This window comes from Moschus berezovskii, chromosome 9 (assembly GCF_049115385.1).
Source record: "Moschus berezovskii isolate FMDL1 chromosome 9, NW_MosBer_1.0, whole genome shotgun sequence".
Taxonomy (NCBI): domain Eukaryota; kingdom Metazoa; phylum Chordata; class Mammalia; order Artiodactyla; family Moschidae; genus Moschus; species Moschus berezovskii.
The window spans coordinates 22105339-22131243 of record NC_142468.1 but is presented as its reverse complement, the minus strand read 5'-3'; the positions used below and the strand labels follow the sequence as shown (position 1 = coordinate 22131243).

Below are 25905 nucleotides of genomic sequence, written 5' to 3'. Positions count from 1 at the left end.
ACACCCCAAACTCTCTGAGGCCCACTCTTGGGACTGCATCCAGGGCTGGAGATTGAGGCAGAATCGGCCTGGGCAGGCACATAGGTAGCTCTGCTTCTTAAGGCATGGATGCTGTCTGCGAGGAGTGGGCCCCACACTGGGAGGTGTCCATCAGACACTACCCCCCCTGAAAATACCCTGCAAGAAAGCTCAGTGGGGTGGAACACTGACGCCGAAGGAATCCACATCCCCGGGCTGGGGCTTCCACTAAAGCTAAACAGCATCACCAAACCTGTGTCAGTTAGGAACATAAGGAAGACGAAAAACCCAAACTGATCATTACTGGCAGATGATTGTCTAACTAGAGAATCTAGGGGAAACAACAGAAAACCTAGCAGAACTAAGACCACGGTTTGCACAAGTGGCAAATTAAAAGTCTAGCATACAAAAGTCAATAGCTTTTCGGTCACTTGAGGGTGGCCTAATACCTTGGAAGAGCTGTGCTTTTCTGCGAGGCCTCCGAGCTTTGTGCAATTTGCCACATTTTAAAAAGATGGAGGGGAGCCAAGGAGATGCCTTCTCTGCTGCAATCTGTGCAGACGCCTCAGATACCAAGTTTGTGAAGATGCCTGGGGTGACTGCGGCAGGAGGGGACAGTCACTTCTGCACTGTCTCCTTGGAGGCCCTCCCCCACTCTCGACCCAGCCCCTTTCTCCCAGCTCTTTTCCTTTCCAACTCAACAGACACATCGGGAACCTTGGCAAGGGCAAGGGTGGGAGCCAAGAAGGTGGGATGTGGTGGAAGATTGTGCTATGTCATTTCCAAACAAAGCCGATTTTTAAAAACAAAGGCGGCGGACTGACGGGTCTCATACATCCGTCCTCTCGTCGCCTCATTGGTCAGAAGCCTGGCAACGCCACGGTGCTGTGCCCCGACTGGCGATTCCCACGGTCCGGACAAAATGGCCAAGAGGGGCGCCGCGGGGTTGAGCGTGGCAGTTTGGCCTGCGCACTGCGGCGGTCATTTACGGTCCAGGCTGGCGTGCAGCTGGGCCTCGCGCACCATGCGATCGAAGGAGCGGGTGTTGGTCTCCTGGCGCACCTTCTCGCGCACGTGGAAGGAGGCGCGGGCTGTGGAGCGAGCGCTCTCCAGCGCGCTGCGCCGCTCCCGAGACAGCTGCTCGCTGCGTTCCAGCTTGCGACCGATTGCTTGGAGCAGCTCCCGCCGGCGGCAGTCTTCGTCCCTCTCCACCTTCTCCTTGTTGGCGCGCTGGGCCCGCTCCTTCTCCATCCGGCTCTGGCCCACGCGCCGCGCCTTCTGCTGCACCGCCTCCTCGGCCGCCTGCGCGGCGTGCTGCAGCCGCCGCTCGCCTGCCCGGGCCAGCGCCTCCAGGTGCGCCTGATGCTCGCGCTCCTTGCGCTCGGCAGCCTCCTTGGCCCGCCGGCCCTGCAGCTCCTCCCTCCGGGCCCGCTCGCGCAGCTCCCGGGTGCGCTGCTCCACCAGCTGCTCGTAGTTCTCCTGCGCGCGGCCCAAGCTGGCCTCCAGGGAGTTCCGCAGGCCCTCGCGCTCCTGGCGTTCCTGCCGGGCCCGACCTTTCAGCAACGCCTCGTGGCGCGCCCGCTCCGCCCGGCTAAGTTCCCGCTTCTCCCGCTGCAACTGGCCCTCCTGCTGCTGCTTGACCTGGGCCGCGCGCTTAGCGCGTTCCCTGCGGACCTGCTCGGCCCGCTCGCGCACCTCCTGCAGACCCTCCTCCCGCTGCTTCAGGTTCTGTTCCTGCTGCAGCTTGCGCTGCCGGTCCTCCCGGGCCGCGCGCTCCGCCCGCTCTCGCCGCAGCAGCCCCTGGCGCTCGGCCAGCTCCCGCCGCCGCTCCTCGCTGCGCTCGCACTGCCGCTGCCGGCGCCGCGCCTCCTCGCGTTCCTCGCGACCCCGGCGGCCGCGCCGCTCCTCCACCTGCGCGGCCCAGGCCCGGCGGCCCTGCTCCAGGGCGCGCTGCTTCTCGCGCTCCTCGCGCTCCCGCCGCTGCTCGGCGCGGACGCGCTGCTGCTCCCACTGGCCGTGGGCCGCGGCGCGCTGCTCCAGCAGCAGGCGCTCCTCCTGGTGCCGCGCCAGCATCAGCGCCGCGATCTTCCGGTCGCGCTCCGGCACCCCGCGCAGACCCCGCTCGGCGCGCACTTGGCGCACGATGCGCTCCACGTGCTGAGCTGTCTGGGGCGAGTGGCTCAGGTCGCCGAGGCTGAAGCTGCGGCCGGTGAGCGGAACCAGGGCCAGGGCGGATGGGCGGCCCAGGGGGTTGGGAGCCGAGGCCGCCGACCCCGCGGCGCAGCTGTTCCTGGCCGAGGCCCGCGGCGGCCAGTGCAGTTCCCGCAGGCTCTCTCCGCTGTAGGATGACGACGACGCTCCGGACTCGGAGCTGAGGGCGCCCTCCCGCCGGCGGGACAGGGAGTCCAATGAGTGGCTCTTCCTACCTGCCCGCGACCCCGCGGGCGGGGGTGGGGGCCGGGCCGGGGACGGGCTGGAGGAGGCCTTCCGAGCGGCGCGCGGGGCGGGCGAGGCCGGGAGGCTGGCGCTGCTGCAGCTGCTGCTGCTACCCGCGCTGGGGGCCGAGGCCGCGGCGGCCGCGGGGCCCAACGGCGTGAAGAGGCGCCGCTTCTCCTCGCGCACGATGCGCTCGCGCTCGGCCCGGCACTGCTGCAGCTTGGCGCGCCGCTCCGCCTCGTAAGCCTCGTACAGGCCAGTGGCCACTCGCATCGAGCGGCCCGGGGCCTCGCGCACCAGGTCCGCCAGGGCCCGGGGCAGCAGTTCCACAGGCTTAACGGCGCAGCGGGCGCAGGCCTCTAGCGAGCGGGGGCTGGTCAGCACGTACCGGCTGCCCTCGGCCTCCGGACAGTCGAAGTTGAAGAGGTCGAGGTGCAGCAGCGGGGACTGCTCCCGCTGCCCGCCTTCTGCCGCGGGCGGGACTTCAGCCTTGCGCGGCGCCACGGCGGAGGCCGAGGCCGAAGACGCCGTGGGCTGCTGGGCGCCCTGGGAGTCAGGGGGCACCGACGCGGCGGCTTCGTTCCCTCCTGAGCCTCCGGGCTCGGCTCCCAGCTTCTCCTCTTCAGGCACAGGATCCACCATGGCTGAGCCCTGTCCCTTTGTGGAGTCACTGCGGATAACAAGGGAGGGATATCGAGGAATACATTTAAAAGCAGTCCACACACACCCCCCAATCCCCCATTCCTGTTCATCCCCTCACCCAACTTAATCCTCTCTGGGATTAGGCTCAAAGGCCCGGTGGAATGTAAGTCATAATACCGATGCCCTGAAAACCCAAGCGGGCGGGAGGATGCACAGAGCCTCTGCCTCCCTCAGCGCCGAATTGCGGGGCGGAGGCCCGTGGCCAAGCTCCCCCCCGGGCGTCTGGCCCGCTAGATGCATCTCCTCCCTGTTGCAGGTTAAAATGAAAGGATCGAGGTGCGGGCGGCAGCCGACCCGAGAGGCTCTGGAGGATTCCCGAGAGGATTAGCGTATTCATTTGTCGCTTAGGCGGGCGACCGGGGAGGCAGCTTTGCAGGAACAAAAAAGGAGGAGGTCTGTGCATCCTCACAGTGCACTGCTGTGAAGACCCCATTTGCCCAGGAAAGAAGTTCATAGTTGATTTCCCTTTTGCCAAAGGAGACCCAGGCGTAGGGCCCAGAGATGACGGTAGAGAGGAGAGAAGTGCCTCTGCCCGAAAAAGACCTCCCCGGGAGGGCTGATCGATCCTTGCTCCTGCCTCTTGGGCAGGGCTTGCAAGGAGCTGTGCCCGCCTTCCCCGCGTCCCCACCACCGGGCGTTCGCCGGGGGTGGTGAAGGAGCCTCGGTCTTCCCAGATGCACCCGATTCTCTCTTAAAGCCGTGCTAAAAGCGCCATCCACCCCAGCCTGGGCTCGGACACCCGTCCCCAGACGTTCTACGAGTGGCCCCACCGTATCCCAGCGAGGTTGGGCTCCTGGAGCTCAGCGAGCCCGTCCGCTTCCCTGGTGCCCGGGCCGGTTCGTTACCCCGCGTCCCGGGCTCGGCCCCGCGCCGAGGCTTTTGTTCGCAGCTCGCCGCTTTCCCTTGCGCCTCTTCAGTGCTTTCGCCGGCGGGGTCGGATTACCGCCGGCCGCAGCCGCGATAGTAGCCCCAGCTGCCGCCGCCGCCACCGCCGCCAGCGTCTCTCCATGGGGCCGCGCACAGCCCAGACGCTCCCTACCCGCAGGAGGGGGAGTGCGACAAGGTCTCCCTAAAATAACGCAGCTCTGCTCCCTTCCCTCACGCTGATTCTTAAAAAAGGAAGCAAGCCGGGTTCCATCGCGGCTGCATCCACCGCCGCCTCTCCGATCGTGAAGGGACCGCTGGTCTTTCGACGCCCCCCGGCGCCTCCTGGTGGACGCTCAAGGGTGTTGCTTTGCTTGATTAGAAAGCAAAGAGAAGGTGTAATATATATAATATTTTTTATCCAGAAACCCTATTCTACCAGCACCTTAACTAGGCAGAATGAAGGACTTGCTTAGATTGTTTCTCAGCCTGAGAAGCAAACAATCTTGATGGCAAATAATTTGGTAGCACTATGGCTCCTGATCCGAACCATGACTTTATTTTTTTAAAGAAAAATCAAGGACATTCAAATGGGTTTCAGGCAGGCAGAAGATGTGTCTAGGGTTTAGCGCAACATTTTAGGACTTCCTGGTTCCAGACAATACAGATTAAAACTAGTCAATGCCAGTTAGTGAGTGCTCTTTAGAGACATCGCCTTACCACCTCTTTTCCAGTTTGAGCGGCAGTGGCCGCAGCAGACAGATGGAAGGTGTACTTAAGGGAAAGGGTTGGAGGGGGCGGGGGACAGAACATTTAGAGAGCACGATGAACTCTGTTGTTAATAACCGTGTCCTTTCGGACAGGCAGTGAGGAGCAAGTGAAAGGCTTAGTGCAGGGAGATGACATGATTCGGTTTATATTAATACTTTAGGAACATAGCTCTGGCAACGATGGGGTGAAGGCTTTGGGGGGCAAAAGCGAGGAAGGAAACCAAGTTAACTGTACTACAGTCACCCAGGGCAGGAAGGATTGGGACCTGAGGAGAAATGACAGTAGGAGGCCTGGGCCTGGTGGGAGGTCGCGGTGTACAGATTCCTGAAATCGAGAGGAAGAGAAGCAGTTCTCAAAGGGAGCGCGGCTTTGGGGTGTGAGGAGCAGCGAAGGGGCGAGGATGACTTCCTGGAGCGACAAGCTGGCTGGGTGTGCCAAAAACCGAGAGCATGCGTCCGAGAAGGAGGATTAGGTGGTGTGAAGGGCCAAGGGAGGGTGGGTTCCTTTCAGGACCACTTGGGTTTGAGGTGGAGCCACTCAGCTGGGAAGGTGAGTGGTAAGGGGGCTAGTAAGTTGTGTCACAGGTCTGGACTAAAGCTAGAGTTTATTGCATCAGTTTTTCCAGTAGTCGTGTATGGATGTGAGAGTTGGACCATAAAGAAAGCTGAGTGCCGAAGAATTGATGCTTTTGAGTTGTGTTGTTGGAGAAGACTCTTGAGAGTTCCTTGGACAGAAAGGAGATCAAACCAGTCAATCCTAAAGGAAATCAGTCTTGACTATTCTTCGGAAGGACTGAGCTGAAGCTGAAGCTCCAATACTTGGGCCACCTGATGTGACTCATTGGAAAAGACCCTGATGCTGGGAAAGAGTGAAGGCAGGAGGAGAAGGGGACGACAGAGGATGAGATGGTTGGATGGCATCACAACTCGATGGACATGAGTTTGAGCAAGCTCCAGGAGATGGTGATGGACAGGGAAGCCTGGCGTGCTGCAGTCCATGGGGTCACAAAGAGTTGGACATGACTGAGCGACTGAGCTGGACTGAATTGAACCATATTTGAGGTTCTCAAACAGTGTGAGTGAGCTCATCCAGGGAGGACAGGTGAAGCAATCAGGAGGTGGGCAGGGCATTGATGGGGCTGCTAAGGGAAGAGGAGTCCATGAAAGGGACCAATAAGGACAGGCAGAAAAGTTCGGTCTCATGGAATCTAATGGTAGCGCACTTCGGAAGGAGAATGTGCCCCTATTGTTAAGGCTGCAAAGGTTCAGAATGGTTTTGTCTGAATCAGATACCCACTGAAGCTGGCAGTAAGACAGTCTTTGGTGACATCAGCAGAAATAGCTTCAGCAGTGTCCTGGGAGCTGATGCCAAACCACAGGAGGCTGGGTTGCAGTGGGAGGTGAGAAAGTGAAAGTTACTGACTTTTTCTGACATTTGGGTGAAAGTGTTAAGGACTGTGAAGGGCATGAGGTTTTATCCTACTTTCATGCTAATAAGTTCGCCTGCCACCATTCATAGATGTTCACAGAAGACATGAAACTCTGGGTCAGAAACAAAGGACCTTGTTATTCATGGTACAGCAGACGGCATGAAGTTTGTGTTTTTGTTGATCCCTATTGCTCCCCAAGCCTCGTGGGGCAATGGAGATGTGGGTTCAGATAGGGATGGTACCTGCATTTGTGTCACAGCTGAGAGAGACCCTAAGCTTAGGAGTGGGCGTGCCTGCTACGTCACTTTAGTCGTGTCCTACTCTTTGCAAACCTAGGTGGGCGCTAGTGGTAAAGAACCCACTTGCCAGGTAAGGAAATGTAAAAGATGCAGGTTTGATCCCTGGGTCAGGAAGATCCCCTGGAGGAGGGCATGGCAACCCACTCCAGTATTCTTGCCTGGAGAATTCCGTGGGCAGAGGAGCCTGGAGGGCTACAGTCCATGGGGTTGCAAAGAGTCGGACACGACTGAAGCGACTTAGCACATGTGCTGCAAAGTTGAGGGTCACTCAGCTGTGTAGACCATACCCTTTTAAAGGGGGCTGCTAGCAAACCTGTTTAAACTTTGCCCCTGAGGGAGGCATTATTTTTGTTATCCTGGGAGAAAACAAATCTTCCCTCTCACGTTGACGGAAACACTATCTGTCTTTCAAGGAGGTTTGTTGTACAAACCTCCTTGAAAAGTAGTCTAGAATAAAAGCCTTTACAAGACATTCGGAAATGCCGTGAACTGCCCTCAGTGGAGAAAAGGAGTGATTGGTCAGATGGCTGGTAAGAGAGAAGGCTGGGCTTTAGACCTTGCTCAGTCTCATCCTGAGTGGGTCCTGTGCACTGTATTTCTACTCCAAATTAAACCTCTGGAGAGACGTGGATTCAGATGGAGATAAGTGGGGTGGTCAGGTCAACCTCCTCAAACCTCTACTTCAATTTTCCCCTCCTTACATAAGATCCTACCAAATTGCTTACCTCAAGGATTAATAATGTCTGCTATGTAAATGTCATCTTTGTTCTTAAATAGAGACGGTAATAGCCACCTTTCAGGGTTGTTGTCAGAACTGGAAATTAGGCAAAGTACTTAGACCGACATGTTTCAATGAACAGTAATAACTTTTTTTTTTATGGAAGAAAAACTTTAAATTTAATTTTGGTTGCTGTGGGTCTTTGCTGCTGCACGCAGGCTTTCTCTAACTCTGGTGATGGGCTCCTGAGTGCGGTGGCTTCTCTTGTTGCAGAGCAAGGGCTCTCGAGTGTAGATTCATCTGTTGCGGTACAGAGGCTTATTCGCTCTGAGGCATGTGAGATCTTCCTGGACCAGAAATTGAACTGGTGTCCCCTGCATTGCAAGGCAGATTCTTAACCACTGGACCACCAGGGAAGCCCCCTTACTATTTATTTTGAAAAATCTCATCTCACAGGTGTGATCAGAATAAGGACACGTGTAGTGTCTGCGATACATTAAGGGAAAGCCCAACAAATGTTCCACCCTTGATTAAGAAATGATTCTTTATCTGGGAGGGTTACCGGAGCAGAGGTCGCTAGGACAGTGACCTAGCCAGACAGTTCAGCATCGACTTGGTAATTGATGGGGCACCATTGAAAAGTCAGATAGTGCTCACCTCTCATCTCTAAGTGCCTTGGACATTTCAGGAGATGGGCTTATCACAGGTTAAGCTTTGATTTCCTCCAGGTTGGGAGTCCCAGCCTGTCAACAATCAGGAGCATTAAATCCAACTTTATTAGGGTAACTAGTAAAGAAAGCAGCCCAGCTTGGGAACACCCACCTGTCCCTTGCAAGAGGGGCAGTGGACATGGTAGCTTTAGGAGTCAGTTTAATCAAATTCTGGCTCAGCTGACCTTTATGAGTTGAGGCAAGTGTCTTAACCTCTCTCAGTCTCAGTTCAGTTCAGTTCAGTTCAGTTAGGTCGCTCAGTCGTGTCTGACTCTTTGCGACCCCATGAATCACAGCACGCCAGGCCTCCCTGTCCATCACCAACTCCCGGAGTTCACTCAAACTCATGTCCACAGAGTCGGTGATGCCATCCAGCCATCTCATTCTCTGTCATCCCCTTCTCCTCCTGCCCCCAATCCCTCCCAGCATCAGAGTCTTTTCCAGTGAGTCAACTCGTCGCATGAGGTGGCCAAAGTATTGCAGTTTCAGCTTCAACATCAGTCCTTCCAATGAACACCCAGGACTGATCTCCTTTAGAATGGACTGGTTGGATCTCCTTGCAGTCCAAGGGACTCTCAAGAGTCTTCTCCAGCACCACAGTTCAAAAGCATCAGTTCTTCGGCGATCAGCTTTCTTCACAGTCCAACTCTCACATCCATACATGACCACGGGAAAAACCATGGCCTTGACTAGACGGATCTTGGTTGGCAAAGTAATGTCTCTGCTTTTTAATATGCTATCTAGGCTGGTCATAACTTTCCTTCCAAGGAGTAAGCGTCTTTTAATTTCCTGGCTGCAATCAGCAACTGCTGTGATTTTGGAGCCCAAAAAAAAGCTTCCGAAAAAGAAGAAGGCACAACATGCACTTTGTCTTGCAGAGACCCTTAGAGATAAAAATTTATTAAGTATCCCACTAGATCCTTTAATATAATAGCTCACTGTCTTAGTTTGGGTTGCTATAACAAATTACCATAGACTGAGTGGTTTAAAAAACAAATTTATTTCTCACTGTTCTGGAGATGGAGAAGCTCAAGATACTGGCAGAGCCAGTGCTTGGTAAGGACCCACTTCCTGGTTTCTAGATGGCCGTCTTTATGTATCTTCACATGGCAGAGGGCAAGCCCTTTCCTGTCTTTTCCTCTGAGGACGTGAAGCCCATCATGAGGGCTCTATCCTCATGCCCTAATTACATGCTAAAGGTTCCATCTCCCAACACCATTGCATTGAGCGTTAAGGTTTCAACATATGAATTTTTTGGGGGGGTGGTTAGCCACAAACATTCAGTACATAGCAGTCATCTAATTTGGACAAAATAAAACACAATGTTGACGTTATCTCCGTTTAAATTCCTTTTTCTTAGCCTCCACCACCCACCTCGGCTCTGTGCATTCACCCCCCTTCCTCTCTGTAATCCCCTTCGCAGAACAGATGATTCAATCTAAAGTTCTAAATCAATAGTTGGTAAATGATCTGTGGATCAAAACCACTGGATATTTTTGTAAATCAAGTTTCATTGGAACAGCCATGCTTATTTGTTGACTTGTCTCTGCTGGTTTTCATGCAACAGTGGCAGAATTCAATAGCTTTGACAGAAATTGTATGACTCAGAAAGCTTAAAAGATTTACTATCAGGCTCTTTATAGAAAAAGCTCGTCAACCCCTATGCTAATGACTGATAACAGCTCGTGCCAGTTATGAATTTATTGCCTTACACCTCCTAATGTACCGGTCAGTACTTGCTCTGGATAATTCCCAGGTGGCCCTAGTGGTAAAGAACCTGCCTGCCAGTGCAGGAGACATAAGGGATGCGGGTTTGGTGCCTGGGTCAGGAAGATCCCCGGAGAAGGGCATGGCAACCCACTCCAGTATTCTCACCTGGAGACTCCCATGAACAGAGGAGCCGGGCGGGCTACAGTTCACAGGGTCACACGCTGTTCGACATGACTGAAGACTTAACACACATGCACGATGCCAAGGCGGCCAGTAGAGGGAGCTGCAGGGTCCTTGCAGGAGGAAGACAGCGTCTCTCCCTGGTCCCTGTGTGCTGCGCTTTTTACTTCTCTTTCTTCTGCTCCATAGTGAGCAGTTTAGGTGTGTGGGACTGTCCTGTGGGCCCCCCCACCCCCAAATCCAGCTACATACTCAGGACAGTCTCATGGCAACCTTGCAGCCCTGGCTCAGCCTGGGGACCACCTTCCCGTGCCTTCCTGAGGCGGACACCATGTGCTCCGAGCCTTGAGCCTGTAGTGTCCCTTTCACTCCCTCTCCCAGCCTCTGTGCACCTGTGACAACTGTTTACTGTTCACCCAGCAACTGCAAAGCATCTCTGCCCAAACCAGTGGGCTGCAGCCACACCCTGTCCAGGGCGGTCTGAGCCCCAACCGTGAGGAAGGGGCGCCCTTCCTTGAGGACTCCCCTCAGCCTTAGGGAACCTTCGAGTATTCGCTTTATATCTTCATATTTACTCTCTTTTCATAGCTTGCTGCTGCTGCTGCTAAGTCACTTCAGTCGTGTCCGACTCTGTGCGACCCCATAGACGGCAGCCCACCAGGCTTCCCCGTCCCTGGGATTCTCCAGGCAAGAACACTGGAATGGGTTGCCATTTCCTTCTCCAATGAACGAAAGTGAAAAGTGAAAGTGGAGTTGCTCAGTCGTGTCCGACTCTTCACCACTCCATGGACTGCAGCCCACCAGGCTCCTCCGTCCATAGGACTTTCCAGGCAAGAGTACTGGAGTGGCTTGCCATTGCCTTCTCCGTTTCATAGCTTAGTACCTCTTTATATTCAGCTTCCCCTTTAAATTACTGTGTGGGCTTCCCTGATAGCTCAGTTCGTAAAGAATCCGCCTGCAATACGGGAGACCTGGGTTCAATCCCTGGGTTGGGAAGATCCCCTGGAAAAGGGAAAGGCTACCCACTCCAGTATTCTGGCCTGGAGAATTCCATGGACTGCATAGGACATGGGGTCACAAAGAGTTGGACACGACTGAGTGACTTTCACTTTCACTTTAAATTACTGTGTAGTTTCTATCTCCTGATTAGACACAGAGCAATATGCAGCGTCAAAAGGAATCATTCCCAATTCTTGAGACTAAAGCCTTAAGAAGAAATTTATCACACAAACCAGCAGGTAAAGGTAATAGTTGTTAAACATAAATATGTTTTATTTCATACTTCATTGAGATAATATATGTTTATCAGAATGGGAAATTAGAAATACAGAAAATAGGAAAGAAAAAAATTACCTGAAGATAAATAATTACCTGGAGCCCACCAGCTCAGTTACACAGCTTGGTGTGTAGGCAGCAGGGACTTAGAAGCTGTGGAACGACCGATCCACGTCTGTTTCTGCTCACAACTGCTTAGAGCGTGGTCCATAGCAGCCCCTCCTGATGAATGCATCAGCAAAAGGGAACAGGGTATATAACTGGTGCTACTTTGACCACCGTATGTCCCATGAAACTGGCTGGCCTTGTCACAGTATTTTGAGCTATTAGGCCTACTTGGATGACTCTTTAGAGTTAAGTATCTTAAGTAGGTGATGCTCATGTTTGAGGACTGTCCTATGGGACAGGAGAGCCCAACCTGCCCTAAACCGTGAAGGCGCATCAGCAAGGAAATCTAGAGGGAGTCTTACAATTAATCTAGTGGGGTTTTCCCTTACTCCCAGAAGGCCCACCCCTCATTCCATTTTGTATGATACTGGAGAAGGGGCCTCAGTCCTCAGTACAGCCAGATCCTGGGGGTCCCCTGGGCATTTTGACTGTGCAACATTTAAAGGTCTGCTCGACAGAGAGGCTCTTGGGACTTTCCTGGTCCAGTGGCTCAGACTCCACGCTTCCAGTGCAGCGGGCCCTGGGTTCAGTCCCTGGTGGGGGAATTAGACCTCACGTGCCACAACTAAGAGTTCACATGCTGCAGCTAAGACCCAGCACAACCAGATAAATAAGTGCACATCACTTTTTTAAGACTTGTCCTCAGTCTCTGCCTCTCTTGCTGGGTCATCTGTCTCTGGCATGAAGCCACCTGCCTTCTCAGTGCTTCAGGACGCTTCTGTTTGCAGGGGGATTACTCTGACCGTGTAGCTCCTGTCCCACAGACCTTCCCCCCAACTCTCTGGCAGCATACACACACACTCATACATACATAGGCTCCTTTCTTTAAAGGAGAAATTCTAACCTGAACATTGTGTGTCATTCTTGTTCAGTCGCTCATTCACGTCCAACTCCTTGCGACCCCATGGACTGCAGGAAGCACGGACTGCCAGGCTTCCCTGTCCTTTACAATCTCTCAGAGTTTGCTTGAACTCATGTCCATCAAGTCGGTGATGCCATCCAACCATCTCATCCTCTGTCGTCCCCTTCTCCTCACGCCTTCAGTCTTTCCCAGCATCAGGGTCTTTTCCAATAAGTCATCTCTTCACATCAGGTGGCCAAAGTATTGGAGCTTCAGCTTCAGCATCAGTCTTTCCAATGAATATTCAGGACTGCTTTGCTTTAGGGTTAATTGGTTTGATCTCCTTGCTGTCCAAGGGAGTCTGAAGAGTCTTCTCCAACACCACAGTTCAAAAGCATCAATTCTTCGATGCTCAGCCTTATTTATGGTTCACCTCTGACATCTGTGCTTGACTACTGGAAAAACCACAGTTTTGACTATATGGACCTTTGTCAGCAAAGTGATGTCTTTGCTTTCTAACATGCTGTCTAGGTTTGTCATAGCTTTTCTTCCAAGGAGCAAACATCTTTTAATTTCATGACTGCCATCACCATCTGCAGTGATTTTGGAACCCAAGAAAAAATCTGCCACTGTTTCCATTTTTTCCCCATCTATTTGCCATGAACTGATGGAACCAGATGCCATGATCTGTTTTTTTGAATGTTGAGTTTTAAGCCAGTTTTTTCACTCTCCTCTTTCACCTTCATCAAAAGGCTCTTTAGTTCCTCTTTGCTTTCTGCCATTAGGGTGGTGTCATCTGCATATCTGAAGTTGCTGATATTTCTCCTGGCAATCTTTCTTCCATCTTGAGCTTCAGCCAGCCTGGCATTTAGCATGATATACTCTGCATATAAGTTAAATAAGCAGGGCGACAACATGGAGCCTTGACATGCTCCTTTCCCAATTTTGAACCAGTCTGTTGTTCCATGTCCGGTTTCAACTGTTGCTTCTTGACCTGAATACAGGTTTCTCAGGAGGCAGGTAAGGTGGTCTGGTATTCCCATCTTTTTATAGCAGTAAAACCCTACTGTCATGGAGTGAATAATGGGGGAGATGACTATAAATCAATTACACGAGTGCTGGTGGAAGGAGGGAGACTGCTGGAAGAGCATCCAGTCAGGCAAGAGATGACCTTGGCCTGGACTGAGGCAGCAGTGAGGGCAGAGAGAATAGAAAAATGATAAAGATATTTATGAGATAATCACACATTGGTGAGTGATTAGGTGTGGTATCAAAACTCTTAGGATGCTGGCTTAGACAACTGGATGTGGGGAGGGTAGTGCCATCTGCTGGGATGGAGGATGCGGGAGGAAGGGGAAGATTTGGGCAAAGATGATGCGTTCCTCTTTGCACCTGTTTACTGGCTATATCCAGCGGGTGTCTTAACTCATTGGTTGAGAGCTTGAGCTTCTGAGTCCACAAACCTAGATTCAAATCCCGGCTTGTCCATGTCCTGGCTGTGTGATCCTGGGAGAGTTCGTCCATCTCTCTGAACTGCCCTTTGTTCACCATAAAATAAGTATAGTAGTATCCAACCAGTCCATCCTAAAGGAGATCAGTCCTGGGTATTCATTGGAAGGACTGATGTTAAAGCTGAAACTCCAATACTTTGGCCACCTCATGTGAAGAGTTGACTCACTGGAAAAGAGTCTGATGCTAGGAGGGATTGGGGGTGGGAGGAGACGGGGACGGCAGAGAATGAGATGGCTGGATGGCATCCCCGACTCAATGGACATGAGTCTGAGTGAGCTCCGGGAGTTGGTGATGGACAGGGAGGCCTGGCGTGCTGTGATTCATGGGGTCGCAAAGAGTTGGACACGACTGAGCGACTGAACTGAACTGAACTGAACTGAGTATCTCCCTTATAAGGTTGTTGCTGAGAATTAAACAAGAGGGAGTATGTTCAGCATATAGCACAGTGTACCCATGTCGCTAGCACATGGTAAACACTCCATAAATTGAATATCATTACTATTATTGCTAAATTTGAATGAAATGATAAGCAAGTCCAAGCGTTATTTTGGCTAATTTCCTTTATGCCTGTAAGTCATGTCTTTAACTTGAATTTCAGTTCCTCTCTCCATTTGGAAACGTTGTCCGCTACTCATTTCGCCTTTTGTTCCTGGAGACTAAGGGCTTTCCCTGATGCCTCAGCTCTTTGATAGAGCTGGACGGCAGGCAGGATTATTTTGTTTACTGAAGGCAAGTTTTGAGGAGGGACCTCAATGCTCGCTTCACACTGTGGCCTCCAGGTGGCGCCCTCCGCTCATCTGCTGATAGTTCTCATGGTATCCTCCGAGTGCGAAATCAGGACGGAAGACAGCAAACCCAAACCCTAAAGCCCAGAGGAGTGCTGAATATACCTGAGGGACAGTTCTGCAGAAGAACTTGAAGGAAGCGTCTTCCTCCTTTTGGCCATAGGTATTGACAGTCAGTTCAGTCGCTCAGTCGTGTCCGACTCTTTGCGACCCCATGGACTGCAGCAGGCCGGGCTTCCTGTCCATCACCAGCTCCCGAAACTTGCTCAAACTCGTGTCCATCAAGTCAGTGATGCCATCCAACCATCTCATCCTCTGTCGTCCCCTTCTCTTCCTGCCTTCAATCTTTCCCATCATCAGGGTCTGTTCCAGTCTGTCAGTTCTTCACATCAGGTGGCCAAAGTATTGGAGTTTTAGCTTCAGCATCAGTCCTTCCAGTGAATATTCAGGGTTAGTTCCCTTTAGGATTGACCTGTTTGATCTCCTTGCAGTCCAAGGAAGTCTCAGTCCAAAGAATTTCTTGCAGTCCAAGGAACTGACGTGTACTTACAATTCTCTCAGCAGGTCATGCTGTTTCATACTTCGGCGTCTCCCTCTGCACGTAGCCTTTGCCAGCAATGCTGTTTCATGCCCCTTTGCCCTACGAATTCCTTCTTGTCTAGCAAAACCCAGCTCAGATGGCCCCTCCTCAGTGACACCTTGTGTGGTTGGCCCTTCGGTCTGGGTTGGACGCCCCTCCTCTGGGCTTTCTTCACACTCTGAGTGCTGTGTTTGAATGGAGCTACATTTTTACCCCCAAGGAGGTAAGAATGGTTTTCTCTTTTCTTCATTTTTTAAATGTTTGTTTATTCATCGGCCGAGCTGGGTCTTCACTGTGCGCAGGCTGTCTCTAGCTGCAGCAGTCAGGGCCGTTCTTCGTGGCGGTGCGCAAGCTTCTCATTGCAGTGGCTTCTCTGTTGTGTGGTGCATGGGCTCAGTGTGCCGGGTTTCATGTGGGATCTTAGTTCCCAGACCAGGGATCGAACCTGTGCCCTCTGCATTGGCAAGAGGACTCCTAACCAGTGGGCCACCAGGGAATTCCCTACAATACATATTTTTAAACATTTTATTGTAGAGAACTTCAAACATTTTTTTTAATTGAATGAATGAACTAAGAGCATCAGTTCTGCTAAACTTAATGTCTGATTTTCTTATTCAGTTTACCCACAGATAAGGAGGTCTGTGAGGGAAGGACTTGTATTTTATGACATTTTGTCCCCAACCCCTGGGCCTGACACAGATATCCAGAAGGTTTGAGGAATAAATGGACACAATACATACTTGGTCTCATCTCTCTGTTCATACTCTCCCCCTTCTTTCCTCCTTTCTAAGGAGGGCCTTCCCATCATTGCCTCATTTTTGAGCATCAAGTGGAGAGGCAGCCACAGGCATTGCCAGCAGGGCTCAGGGCTAAGCTCACCAGGACACTGTCTTCCACTGAGACTTGGCATGGGCTTCGGGACCACACACACATCCCTGTCTAAATTTCGGATCTTATTTTATGAACACGACAAATGACTGAACATCTGTGAGCCTCAGTTGCCTTATCTGTGAAAACAGAAATTGTTTGCTCTGCAGGGCTGTTGTGAGAATTAAGTAAGATACCGAACTGCTTGACACGTAGTAGGTGTGCAGTAAATGCTAGTTTCCTTCCTGTAGGGTTTTATGTTGAATCCAGGGAAATGACTTCATCCTTGGGGAAGAATGGCTGTTATTCATTATGTAGGTGGAACAGTGACGACAGGGATACTCGGGAAACACCGGCTTCCCTTGCCTGGCACAGGAAACAGGTCACCCTGCCTGCATTACCCAAGCCCTCTGGATCTGAGCCGGGAGGCCAGGTGGGCAGAGGCAAATGTGCAGGGCAGCAGGGCCTCTGCACGGTGCCCTCCTGTCTTGATTGTCCTTTCTTCCACTCGTTTACTCCTTCAGCTGATACTCTATGCTCTCGAGGGGCAAGGTGCTGGGGCTGGCGGTGAACAGGCAGACCTGGCCGCTGCCCTCATGGAGCGTGTGTTGTCAGTGGCTGGGTGGAAGGAGAGACAGGCGCACGTTGCAGAGAGGGATAGAGTGAGTGAAGTCGCTCAGTCGAGTCCCACTCTTTGGGACCCCATGTTCTGTAGCCCGCCAGGCTCCTCTGTCCATGGGATTCTCCAGGCAAGAGTACTGGAGTGGGGTGCCACTTCCTACTTCAGGGGATCTTCCCAACCCAAGGATCAAACCCAGGTCTCCTGCATTGAGGCAGATTCTTTACCATCTGAGCCACCAGGGAATAAGGGCTATGAGAGGGAACAAAGGAGGATCTAACCTAGTCTGGGGGAGAGGAGAGCTTCCCTGATGAAGGGACTTGGAAACGGAGATAGAAAGGATGGCTGGGAGTGAGCCAGGCCAGTGCGGCTCACTCACTCTTCCCCATCAGCTTGTGGGGGACGCCAGGTGGGTACTCCACCCAGAGCTCCCTGTCACAAAGCTCCCCCTGAGCCAAGCCCCCCAAACCGCCTAGCCCAGCCCCTGTGGCCCTCTTCTCAAGTGGCTGCAGGAACCAGAGGTTCTTTTTCACCAAGGAAGTCTCCTTAAGATGACAACTGGGAAATGTGTCCGTTCAGGGAGCACTTGCCTTCTATTCAAGGATTCGTAGAGAGGACCTGTCTTTAAAGAACAGATTCCACATACTGAACATCTCAGGCACTTTCTGCCCAGTGTTGGGAAGTCATACATGGCTTCCCTCCCTCTCTTTCTCCGTCACTGTACCCTTACCTTCTCCCTACCAGAGCAACCCACCAGCCGCCGGAGCCTTTCCTTGCTTTGGCACAGCCAGATGCCTGGGCCCTGGGCAGCCCAAGGGATTGGGCAGGGACCTGCAGGTTTTCTGTTGCCAGGCAACATGATCCGGCCCAGCCCAGGGCAAAAAGTGAACTTGACATCAGCCCAGGGTGGAGTCCACCAGTGAATGTTCTGTGAGCCTCAAAAGGAAAAGAAAGATCACCAAGAACAGAGCCCAGCTGCTTTCGTTTCCTTTTCTTGACAAGGGTGGCAGATCAGGACAATCCTGGCAATCCAAGGCAAGATCCTGGACACTCTTTGTGGATGGGATGGTGAAGCGTGTCCCCGTCAGACTCCTGCCAGTCACTTGGTCTACTTTTCCAACTTGGATAGAGTCGCAGTGGAATTACTGGGATAAATGATGCGGACTTTTTTTTCACTTTTTGTTGTATTAAATTTTTTGTTGTATTTAATTTTAGACAGGAAAATGTATACATGGTAAAAAAAAAATCCAGATGGTACAAGATATACACAGTGAGAAGGAGGTCTTTCTGACACTGGTTTCCAATCTCCCACTCTGAACCAAAATTGCTTTCTTGTGCGTGTTTCCCAGAGATAATGGGTGTAAGCAACAGTTATATGTCTGTATAATCTGCATTTCTTTAGAAAACTAAAATTGGTATACTACAAGCACACCTTTCCCTTTTAATTGACACATTAGTGACTGAGCATACACGCAATATATCTTGGAGATACTTCCTGTCCTTCCTGGCCTTATCACCGCACAGTATTTCTTATTAAGGATGGACAATAATTTAATAATTTAATAGGGCTTCCCTGGTGGCTCAGACAGTAAAGAATCTGCTTGCAATGTAGGAGACCCAGGTTCTGTCCCTGGGTTGGGAAGATCCCCTGGAGAAGGGAATGGCTACCCACTCCAGTATTCTTGCCTGGAGAATTCCATGAACAGAGGAACCTGGTGGGCTATAGTCTGTGGGATCACAGAGAGTCAAACATAACTGAGCGACTAACAATTTCACTTTTCATGGGCATTTTAAAGATGTTTGATGCATATCAATGAGTCAGCAGAAGTGAGCTCTGGTTTACAACGAGAAGTCCTATAAACCCAGCTAATCAGTGAAACCAGGATTAAAATCCAGATCAGCTCAAAGCCATGCTATTTCTGCAAAGATGTTCAAAGACCAACAGCCCTGGAGAGGGAGTCAGTTGCTGGAGAATACCCTCCTCATACCTCCCAGAGAAGGTCGGACTTAAAAATATGTGTGAGGAGCAAGGCCCACCATTTTTAAAAACAACTGTTAGGCTACCAGCCAGATAATTGTATGCTCTATAGCAGGTGCTTGCAGTGCAGAGTGGAAGGTCTGCCCATGGCAGCATGAGAATGGGCCTGGTCCACCTAAAGATACTCAGATCCAAGCACATTATTAACTATGTTGAGCAACGTCAGCTTGAGACCTTCACGGTGGCAACGAGATCAAACTGTGCAATAGAGAGCAGAAAGAGCAAGCCCTGTGCGCACGTGTGGCTGGATTTCTGGTTAGGTGGACAGGACCTCCATCAGAGCCCTGAGGATCTTTTCTGAGACCTGGGTCTTCCTGCAGATCCTCTCCGATATGGAATGGAGAGGAAGCAACACTGCTGAGGGCCTTCCCAAAGTGGCAGGGGAGCAGAACGTGGCCCACAGAGAACCTTCTTTGGGGGACAGAGCTTATCTTTGTCCCGTGCCCCCTGCAGCAGAAGTGAAGAGTCCTAACCACTGGACCACCAAGGAATTCCCCAAACTGCTGTGACTTCTGACAGATTACTTTTTTTTTTTTTTTTAGTATCTATGTTATCCCTTGTCACAAAAGTTTTATCTCCTTCCAAGACATCTTAGAGAGGAGTACTTTAATCTGTGAAGCTGGGGAACCTGGAGAGCAGTACTGTAGACAGAGCGTCATTGTTAATATGATTACAAAATATTGAAATGCCTATGACTGGATGAAAAGGTACATTCAGAGACATCCTTCTTAACTCCAAATTCCCTGATATACTGCTAGAACCGACAACTATTTCTGCCTGAGGGTTAGTATCAAAGTTGAACTGTGAATATGTAAGTCACATCTGTCAGCTCCTTGGGGTTGTATGGAGCCTGCAGGTGCTGGGCAGAAGGTCCTGAGCAAGTGTGTACAGGCCCTCCTGCCTTCTCATCTCTGGCCTCTTTCTTCCATCCCCAATCCTTCCAGCTCCACGGAGATCAAAGCTGCTCCCTCGACCGTACAAAGCCATTGCTGGAAAAGCCACAGTGATGCGGCAGCTCCTTGCTGACTGGGGCTGGGATTGGTGCCAGGCCAGAGATTTTGGAAGGGAAAGCTTCCAAAGGCTGGATTAAGCCTCTGGAGCAGACATTGCCTGTGGCTCGCCAGCATTCTGAGAGCTAGACAGGTGGCATGGATGGGGATTCAGCTAGCTCACAAAACTGTTGAGCAAAGACCTGGAGACTCTGTTCCGAAAAGAGAGGCCAAGGAAGGGTCAGGTGTCAGGGGTCTCCAGGGGAGCCCCGCTCAATGCCTTAAGAGACTGGCATCACAGTGACTCATTTCAGACAGAAAGGGCACAGAACGGGTGTTCCCATGTGCGCCTCCCCAACAACCCGCCCACACGGCACTCCATGGATATCATTCCTTCTTGCAGCTTTATACTCAGCCTCCCCATTTGGAAAAGGGGACTAACTGAATGGCCGACATTTGTCAAGGAGTCAGACTTTGATAAACAGTAGAAATAATGTAGGGACATATCCATAAACCGTGGTATAGTTTTGTTTCTTCTTGGCCGTGCTGTGCAGCAAGTGGGATGTTAGATCCCCGACCAGTGATCGAACACGCATGCCTATAGTGGAAATATGGAGTCTTAACCACTGGACCACCAAAGAAGTCCCATAAATCATGGTTTTGTACACAGAACACAGCAGCTCAGACAGAGCTGATCTTGCCCTTTGGAATAGGTGAATGAGGGACCGGAGAGGTATGCCAACCAGAAGACATCTCTCTCCACCGGCACGTTCCCATGCCTGAAATTCCACCACTCCCAGTTGGTAGCACTGGGTGGCCGTATCAGGTCAAAGAAGACCCAAAAGGAGAGGCCAGGAGGCTGAAAAAGATGTGGTGAAAGGTACACTTTGCTGACTCTGCTGATCTGCTTAAGGGCAGCTTTGGGACAAAGACACATTATCCCATGGTACACACAACTGAGCAGCTGAACAAAAACAACACAGAACAGATACCGGACTTGAAGTCAGGTACACCACCGTTTGAATCCTGCCTCTGACAATTACTCGCTAGGTGACTTTGAGACTGTTACTTGACTTTTCTGAGCCCCCACTTTTCCATTGCTAAAGCAGCGAGTTGACTCCTGCCCTGCAGGTTTGCCTTGTGACTCCTGCCTTGCAGGATTGCCATGAACGTGAACATGCCCTTTTACTGAGACCTTGAGCACACGTGTAATTTATCAGTAGTGGCAGCCCAGAACATCGGTGGCACTGTTGTGTTCGGGATGTTCCATTTGCCTAGCAGATTCTTTCTGCTGTGATCGCTCTTCTCAGCCCAAGTCCCCTGCTTATTCTTGGGCAGTTCCTTCTGAAGCTGTGGTGACCTTCCGTGCAAGCTATTGAGAGGCTGGTGTTAGAATTTCATTCAAGTTTTCCAAAGGTATTTGCATTTTGAGGCCAATTTTCCTTTGCCATGTTTTTTTCTTTTTTCCCCCCACTTATGTTCAGCCTTAGGGAGAAGGTTTTCATCTTTCTGAAATTAATCTTTGTCTGGAAGAGTTTCTTACCACCAAGAAAGATCTAGGCCTGCCCCCCCAACCCCCGCATACACACGTTTGCAAAGGAGGGGAGGATAGAGGAGGAAGAGCCAGAGAAAAGTTTGAATGAAGTTAGCAAAAAATAAATGATGTGAAAGCAGCAAATAGAGAAGGTGCAGGGAGCTAGAGGGCAGAGGAATAGGGCCTTGAACTTGGAGGGTCTCTCCCGGAGTAACCGTGGGAGCCAGCAGTCCCTGTGAACAGGCTTTCTCCCAGCGCCTCCTGTCCCCACCAGAGCAGCCTGCCTCCATGGAGCTGTGCAGGGGCTGCCTGCCTGCAGATTCTAAATTCAACTCCTTGTATGCCCCCAGAGTCTTCTAGCTTTCTCTCTCTCTCTTTTTTTCCCCCAACTGTAGCACAGGGCATGCTGGATCTTATTTCCCCGACCAGGAATCGAACCCACGCCCCCTGCAGTGGAAAGCAGAGTCTTAACCATTGGCCCACCAGGGAAGTCCCTAGCTCTCCTTTCCACACGCCTTCCTGCTGCCTCTGAGAGGCCCATGGGTTCTCCTGGTAACCACTCTCTCACTAAGCCCATTTCCTGCACTGCTTATCACCACCCAGTGTGGGGTAGGATTCCTGGGTGTGCAGCCTGGGTGGTTATAACAGGTCCTATGCTCAGAAAGAGCATTAAATCTGCTTTGATTGAATGCTCTGTCTCCATCTCGAAACTTCTAATAATTTAATCTTTGAAATGGGTAAGTGTTTTGTAAGTGCAGTCCAGTGACTCGATGGAGCATGCATGAGACGAGACCCCAGGCGGGCAGGCAACAGGAACACAGGCAATAGGCTTAGTGGCCCTGCCAGCATGCGCATGCCTGGCAGAGTCTGGGACACCACTGGCCCCAGTGTGGCCCAGTCAGACCTGGATCGATATTGGTGGCAGTGACAGTGGTGGCAGCAGGAACCACAGGAATTGGGGGGTGGTGGTGGCTCACAGGAAGGCAGCACGGGATCCCCACTGGGAGGTCTGCTTCTGTCCCTGGAGCCCATCCTTGCAGTGTCTGGACAACGCTTGGATCTGAGCTCCCAGAAAAGAATTGCTGGCCTTCAGGCAGTAAATTTTGTCAATAAGTTATTACAAAATAAGAGTATATATATAGATATTGTAATAGAGCATATCAAGGAATTATTAGAATTCTTCAAGGAGTTTAGAATCTTCAAGAACTACTACAAAATTGCAAAGCAAATATTCACAGGTTTACAAAGAGAAATTAGATTCAAATTGAATTTTTTAATTCAATGGAAAAGAACACTATATTCATATGAAGCTTGGATTAAACCAGTTATTAACAAGCAAGGTAACTTCAAAATTAAGTTTTCTTGTCATTTAAGATAGAATGAAAGAGAGCATAAATAGGTGTTTTAAATTATATGCCAAAAATGAGGCCACTTTCAGTTTCTTATATGACCTCAAGGTACAGAAAAAGTCAAAGGAAACATTAAAGAGGCGTGGTGTAAATTTACATTTAAAATCAAATTCAAACTTACATGAAACTGATTTGTATGAAGAAATAAATCTGCCTAGAAAGATTGTTCTATGGGAATCATCAGGTCTAAATGTACCAAAATTTATCTTTTGAAATAATTTATCAAAAATGTATTCACAGGCCATAAAATATTCTTAATAGCTTCAGTAACGGCTGCATCAGCAGAAAACTCCTTCTCAAAATAAAAAATTATTGAAAATATTTGCTGTCTTACATTTGCCAAGAGCAACTAACATCTTTCTCCATTATACTGACTGAAAATACAGTTGCTAAAATTATAAATTTTGGTGACCTAATAAATGAACTTGCAGATAAACAAGCCAGAAAATTCTTATGATCACTCAAGATCTAACATTAATGAATTATTATTATATATTGCATTATATCTAGACAGCATATTAAAAAGCAGAGACATTACTTGCCAACAAAGGTCCGTCTAGTCAAGGCTATGGTTTTTCCAGTAGTCATGTATGGATGTGAGAGTTGGACTATAAAGAAAGCTGAGTGCCAAAGAATTGATGCTTTTGAACTGTGGTGTTGGAGGAGACTCTTGAGAGTCCCTTGGACTGCAAGGAGATCCAACCAGTCCATCCTAAAGGAAATCAGTCTGGAATATTCATTGGAAGTACCGATGCTGAAGTTGAAACTCCAATACTTTGGCTTCCTGATGTGAAAAATTGACTTGCTGGAAAAGACCCTGACGCTGGGAAAGATTGAAGGCAGGAGGAGAAGGGGATGACAGAGGATGAGCTGGTTGGATGGCATCACCGACTCAATGGACATGAGTTTGGGTAAACTCTGGGAGTTGGCGATGGACAGGGAGGCCTGGAGTGCTGCAGTCCATGGGGTTGCAAAGAGTCGGACATGACTGAGCAACTGAACCGAACTGATTGCATTATATAAAATATGACACCAAAAATACTTTTTTACAATTTGTGAGTTTGTTACTTATGTATCTTTATTAACCCTGATAGATTCCATAAGTAATAAAAATATTTGTAAAGGCAAAACTTTTACATTCTAGTACCTTTAGTGGCATGTTTTTCTTGCTTTTTGAATAGGGGCTCCCACATTTTCATTTTGTACTGGGCCCTACAAATTACGCAGTCCTCCCTGCTCAGTACCTTGAAGACTCTCTAAATTTCAGCAAAGCTCATAGACATATAAACTCTACATTTTAAGAGTTTCTCCAGACTCCAGATTAGAGGATTTCAACCAAGAGCAATTTTGTCCCTCCTTCAGGGGACATGTGGCAGTATCTGAAGACATTTTTTATCATCACATCTGGGGAACTGTGGGCTTCCCAGGTGGTGCTAAAGAATCCACCTGCCAGTGCAGGAGACGTGGGTTCAATCCCTGTGTGGGGAAGATCCCCTGGAGAAGGGCATGGCAACCCACTCCAGTATTCTTGCCTGGAGAAACCCATGGACAGAGGGGCCTGGCAGGCTACAATCCATAAGGTCACAAAGAGTTGGACGTGACTGAAGCAACTTAGCACAGAACACTAGGGGGCTGCTATCAGCATCTAGTGAGTATAGGTCAAGGATGCTGCAATATCCTACAATGTTCAGGACAGCTCCCCACAGCAAAGAATTATCCGGTCCACAATACCTATAGTGGGGCAGTTGAGAAACTCCTATCTGGGGTCTCCAAGTGTGATTCTGGACCAGCATAACAGCATCCCTGCTGGGTTTGAAATGCAAACTCTCAGGCTCCACCCCAGACCTGCTAAGTCAGGATCTGCAGTTTTAATAAGATACCCAGGTGATTCGTGTGCACAGAAAAGTTTGAGAAGCACTGAGCTAAGGGATGTGAATGGTGTATTTTAGACATGTGAGAGGAGCTGAGAAGCTGTCTCTGAATCCTTCAGTCATGACAGGTTAGACCAGCCCTGCAGGGACTCCAAGGACTATGCTGTTCCTGCCACTTTATTCTCTCTTCTTGTTCATCTCCTGAGCCCCAATCCCCAGACATGTGATAGATAGTCCCAGGTGCAGGAACCCTGTGGTCAGTGTTTTACAGCATCTCAGCCCTAGCACCGGAGAAGGCAATGGCAAGCCACTCCAGTACTATTGCCTAGAAAATCCCATGGATGTAGGAGCCTGGTAGGCTGCAGTCCATGGGGTCGCTAAGGGTCGGACACGACTGAGCGACTTCACTTTCACTTTTCACTTTCACACATTGGAGAAGGAAATGGCAACCCACTCCAGTGTTCTTGCCTGGAGAATCCCAGGGAAGGGGGAGCCTGGTGGGCTTCCGTCTATGGGGTCACACAGAGTCGGACACGACTGAAGTGACTTAGCAGCAGCAGCCCTAGCACTCGCTCTGATTTTGAACTCCTATCTCAAGTCAAGCAAGTATGCAGAGAAAGACCTGATCTCAGACCTGGGAACTTCCAAGTTCTGGCCTGGCTTCCAGCTGGTCCCAGGCCACCCTCTGTTGCAGTGGCCCAAGGACTCTGCCACATGCCTCCATGTCCTATTGATTGGTCCTCAGGCATGCCCCTGCTTCAGAGCACAGCTGCTAAACACACCGTTTCCTTCTCCAGTGAAATGTCCTTTGTATCTCTCTCTCTTTTTTAGTTATTTATATTTGGCTGTGCTGGGTCTTCATTGCTGCATGTGGGCTTTCTCTGGCTGCAGCGAGTAGGGGCTACTCCACGTTGAAGTGTGCAGGCTTCTCATTGCAGCGGCTTCTCTAGTTTGTAGAACATAGGCTCTAGGCTCGAGGGCTTCAGTAATTGTGGTGTATGGCTTCAGTAATTGTGGTGTATGTGCTTCGTGGCATGTGGGATCTTCCCAGACCTGGAATAGAACCCGGGTCCCCTGCATTGGCAGGCAGGTTCTCAGCCACTGGACTGCCAGGGAAATCCCTGTCCTTTCCCTCTCTATTTGCCTCCCAACAACATTCAAGGTGGCTTCCCAGGTGGCTCACTGGTAAAGAATCTGCCTGCCAATGCAGGAGATGTGGATTTGATCCCCAGGTCTGGAAGATCCCCTGGAGAAGGAAATGACAACCCACTCCAGTATTCTTGCCTGGAAAATTTCACAGACAAAGGAGCCTGGCAGGCTATAGTCTATGGGGTCACAAAGAGTCAGACATGACTAAGCATGCCTGCAACAAGCATTCAAGACTCACTCACCTGCTTATCCTGGAGGCTTTTCATTTTCCTTGGGGTTCCCATAGCTACCAGCAGACAGATCTATGACAGTGGTCCCAAGCTCCAGGGTCGAGACAGGGAAAGTAAATGAAGGCCAGATGGAGACTGTAGCACATGCAGAACTCTCAACGAGACACACAAATGCAGGCCCAGTGTGTACAAAGCTTTGGA

General features: G+C 50.6%; 1 protein-coding gene across 1 annotated transcript; it reads right to left on the bottom strand.

The window, feature by feature from the left end:
* Positions 1-999: 999 nt before the first annotated feature.
* On the bottom strand, positions 1000-3096 carry CCDC177 (coiled-coil domain containing 177). Its single transcript, XM_055435655.2, has one exon. The coding sequence runs from the start codon at positions 3094-3096 to the stop codon at positions 1000-1002; it is 2097 nt and encodes a 698-aa protein (XP_055291630.2).
* Positions 3097-25905: the final 22809 nt, after the last annotated feature.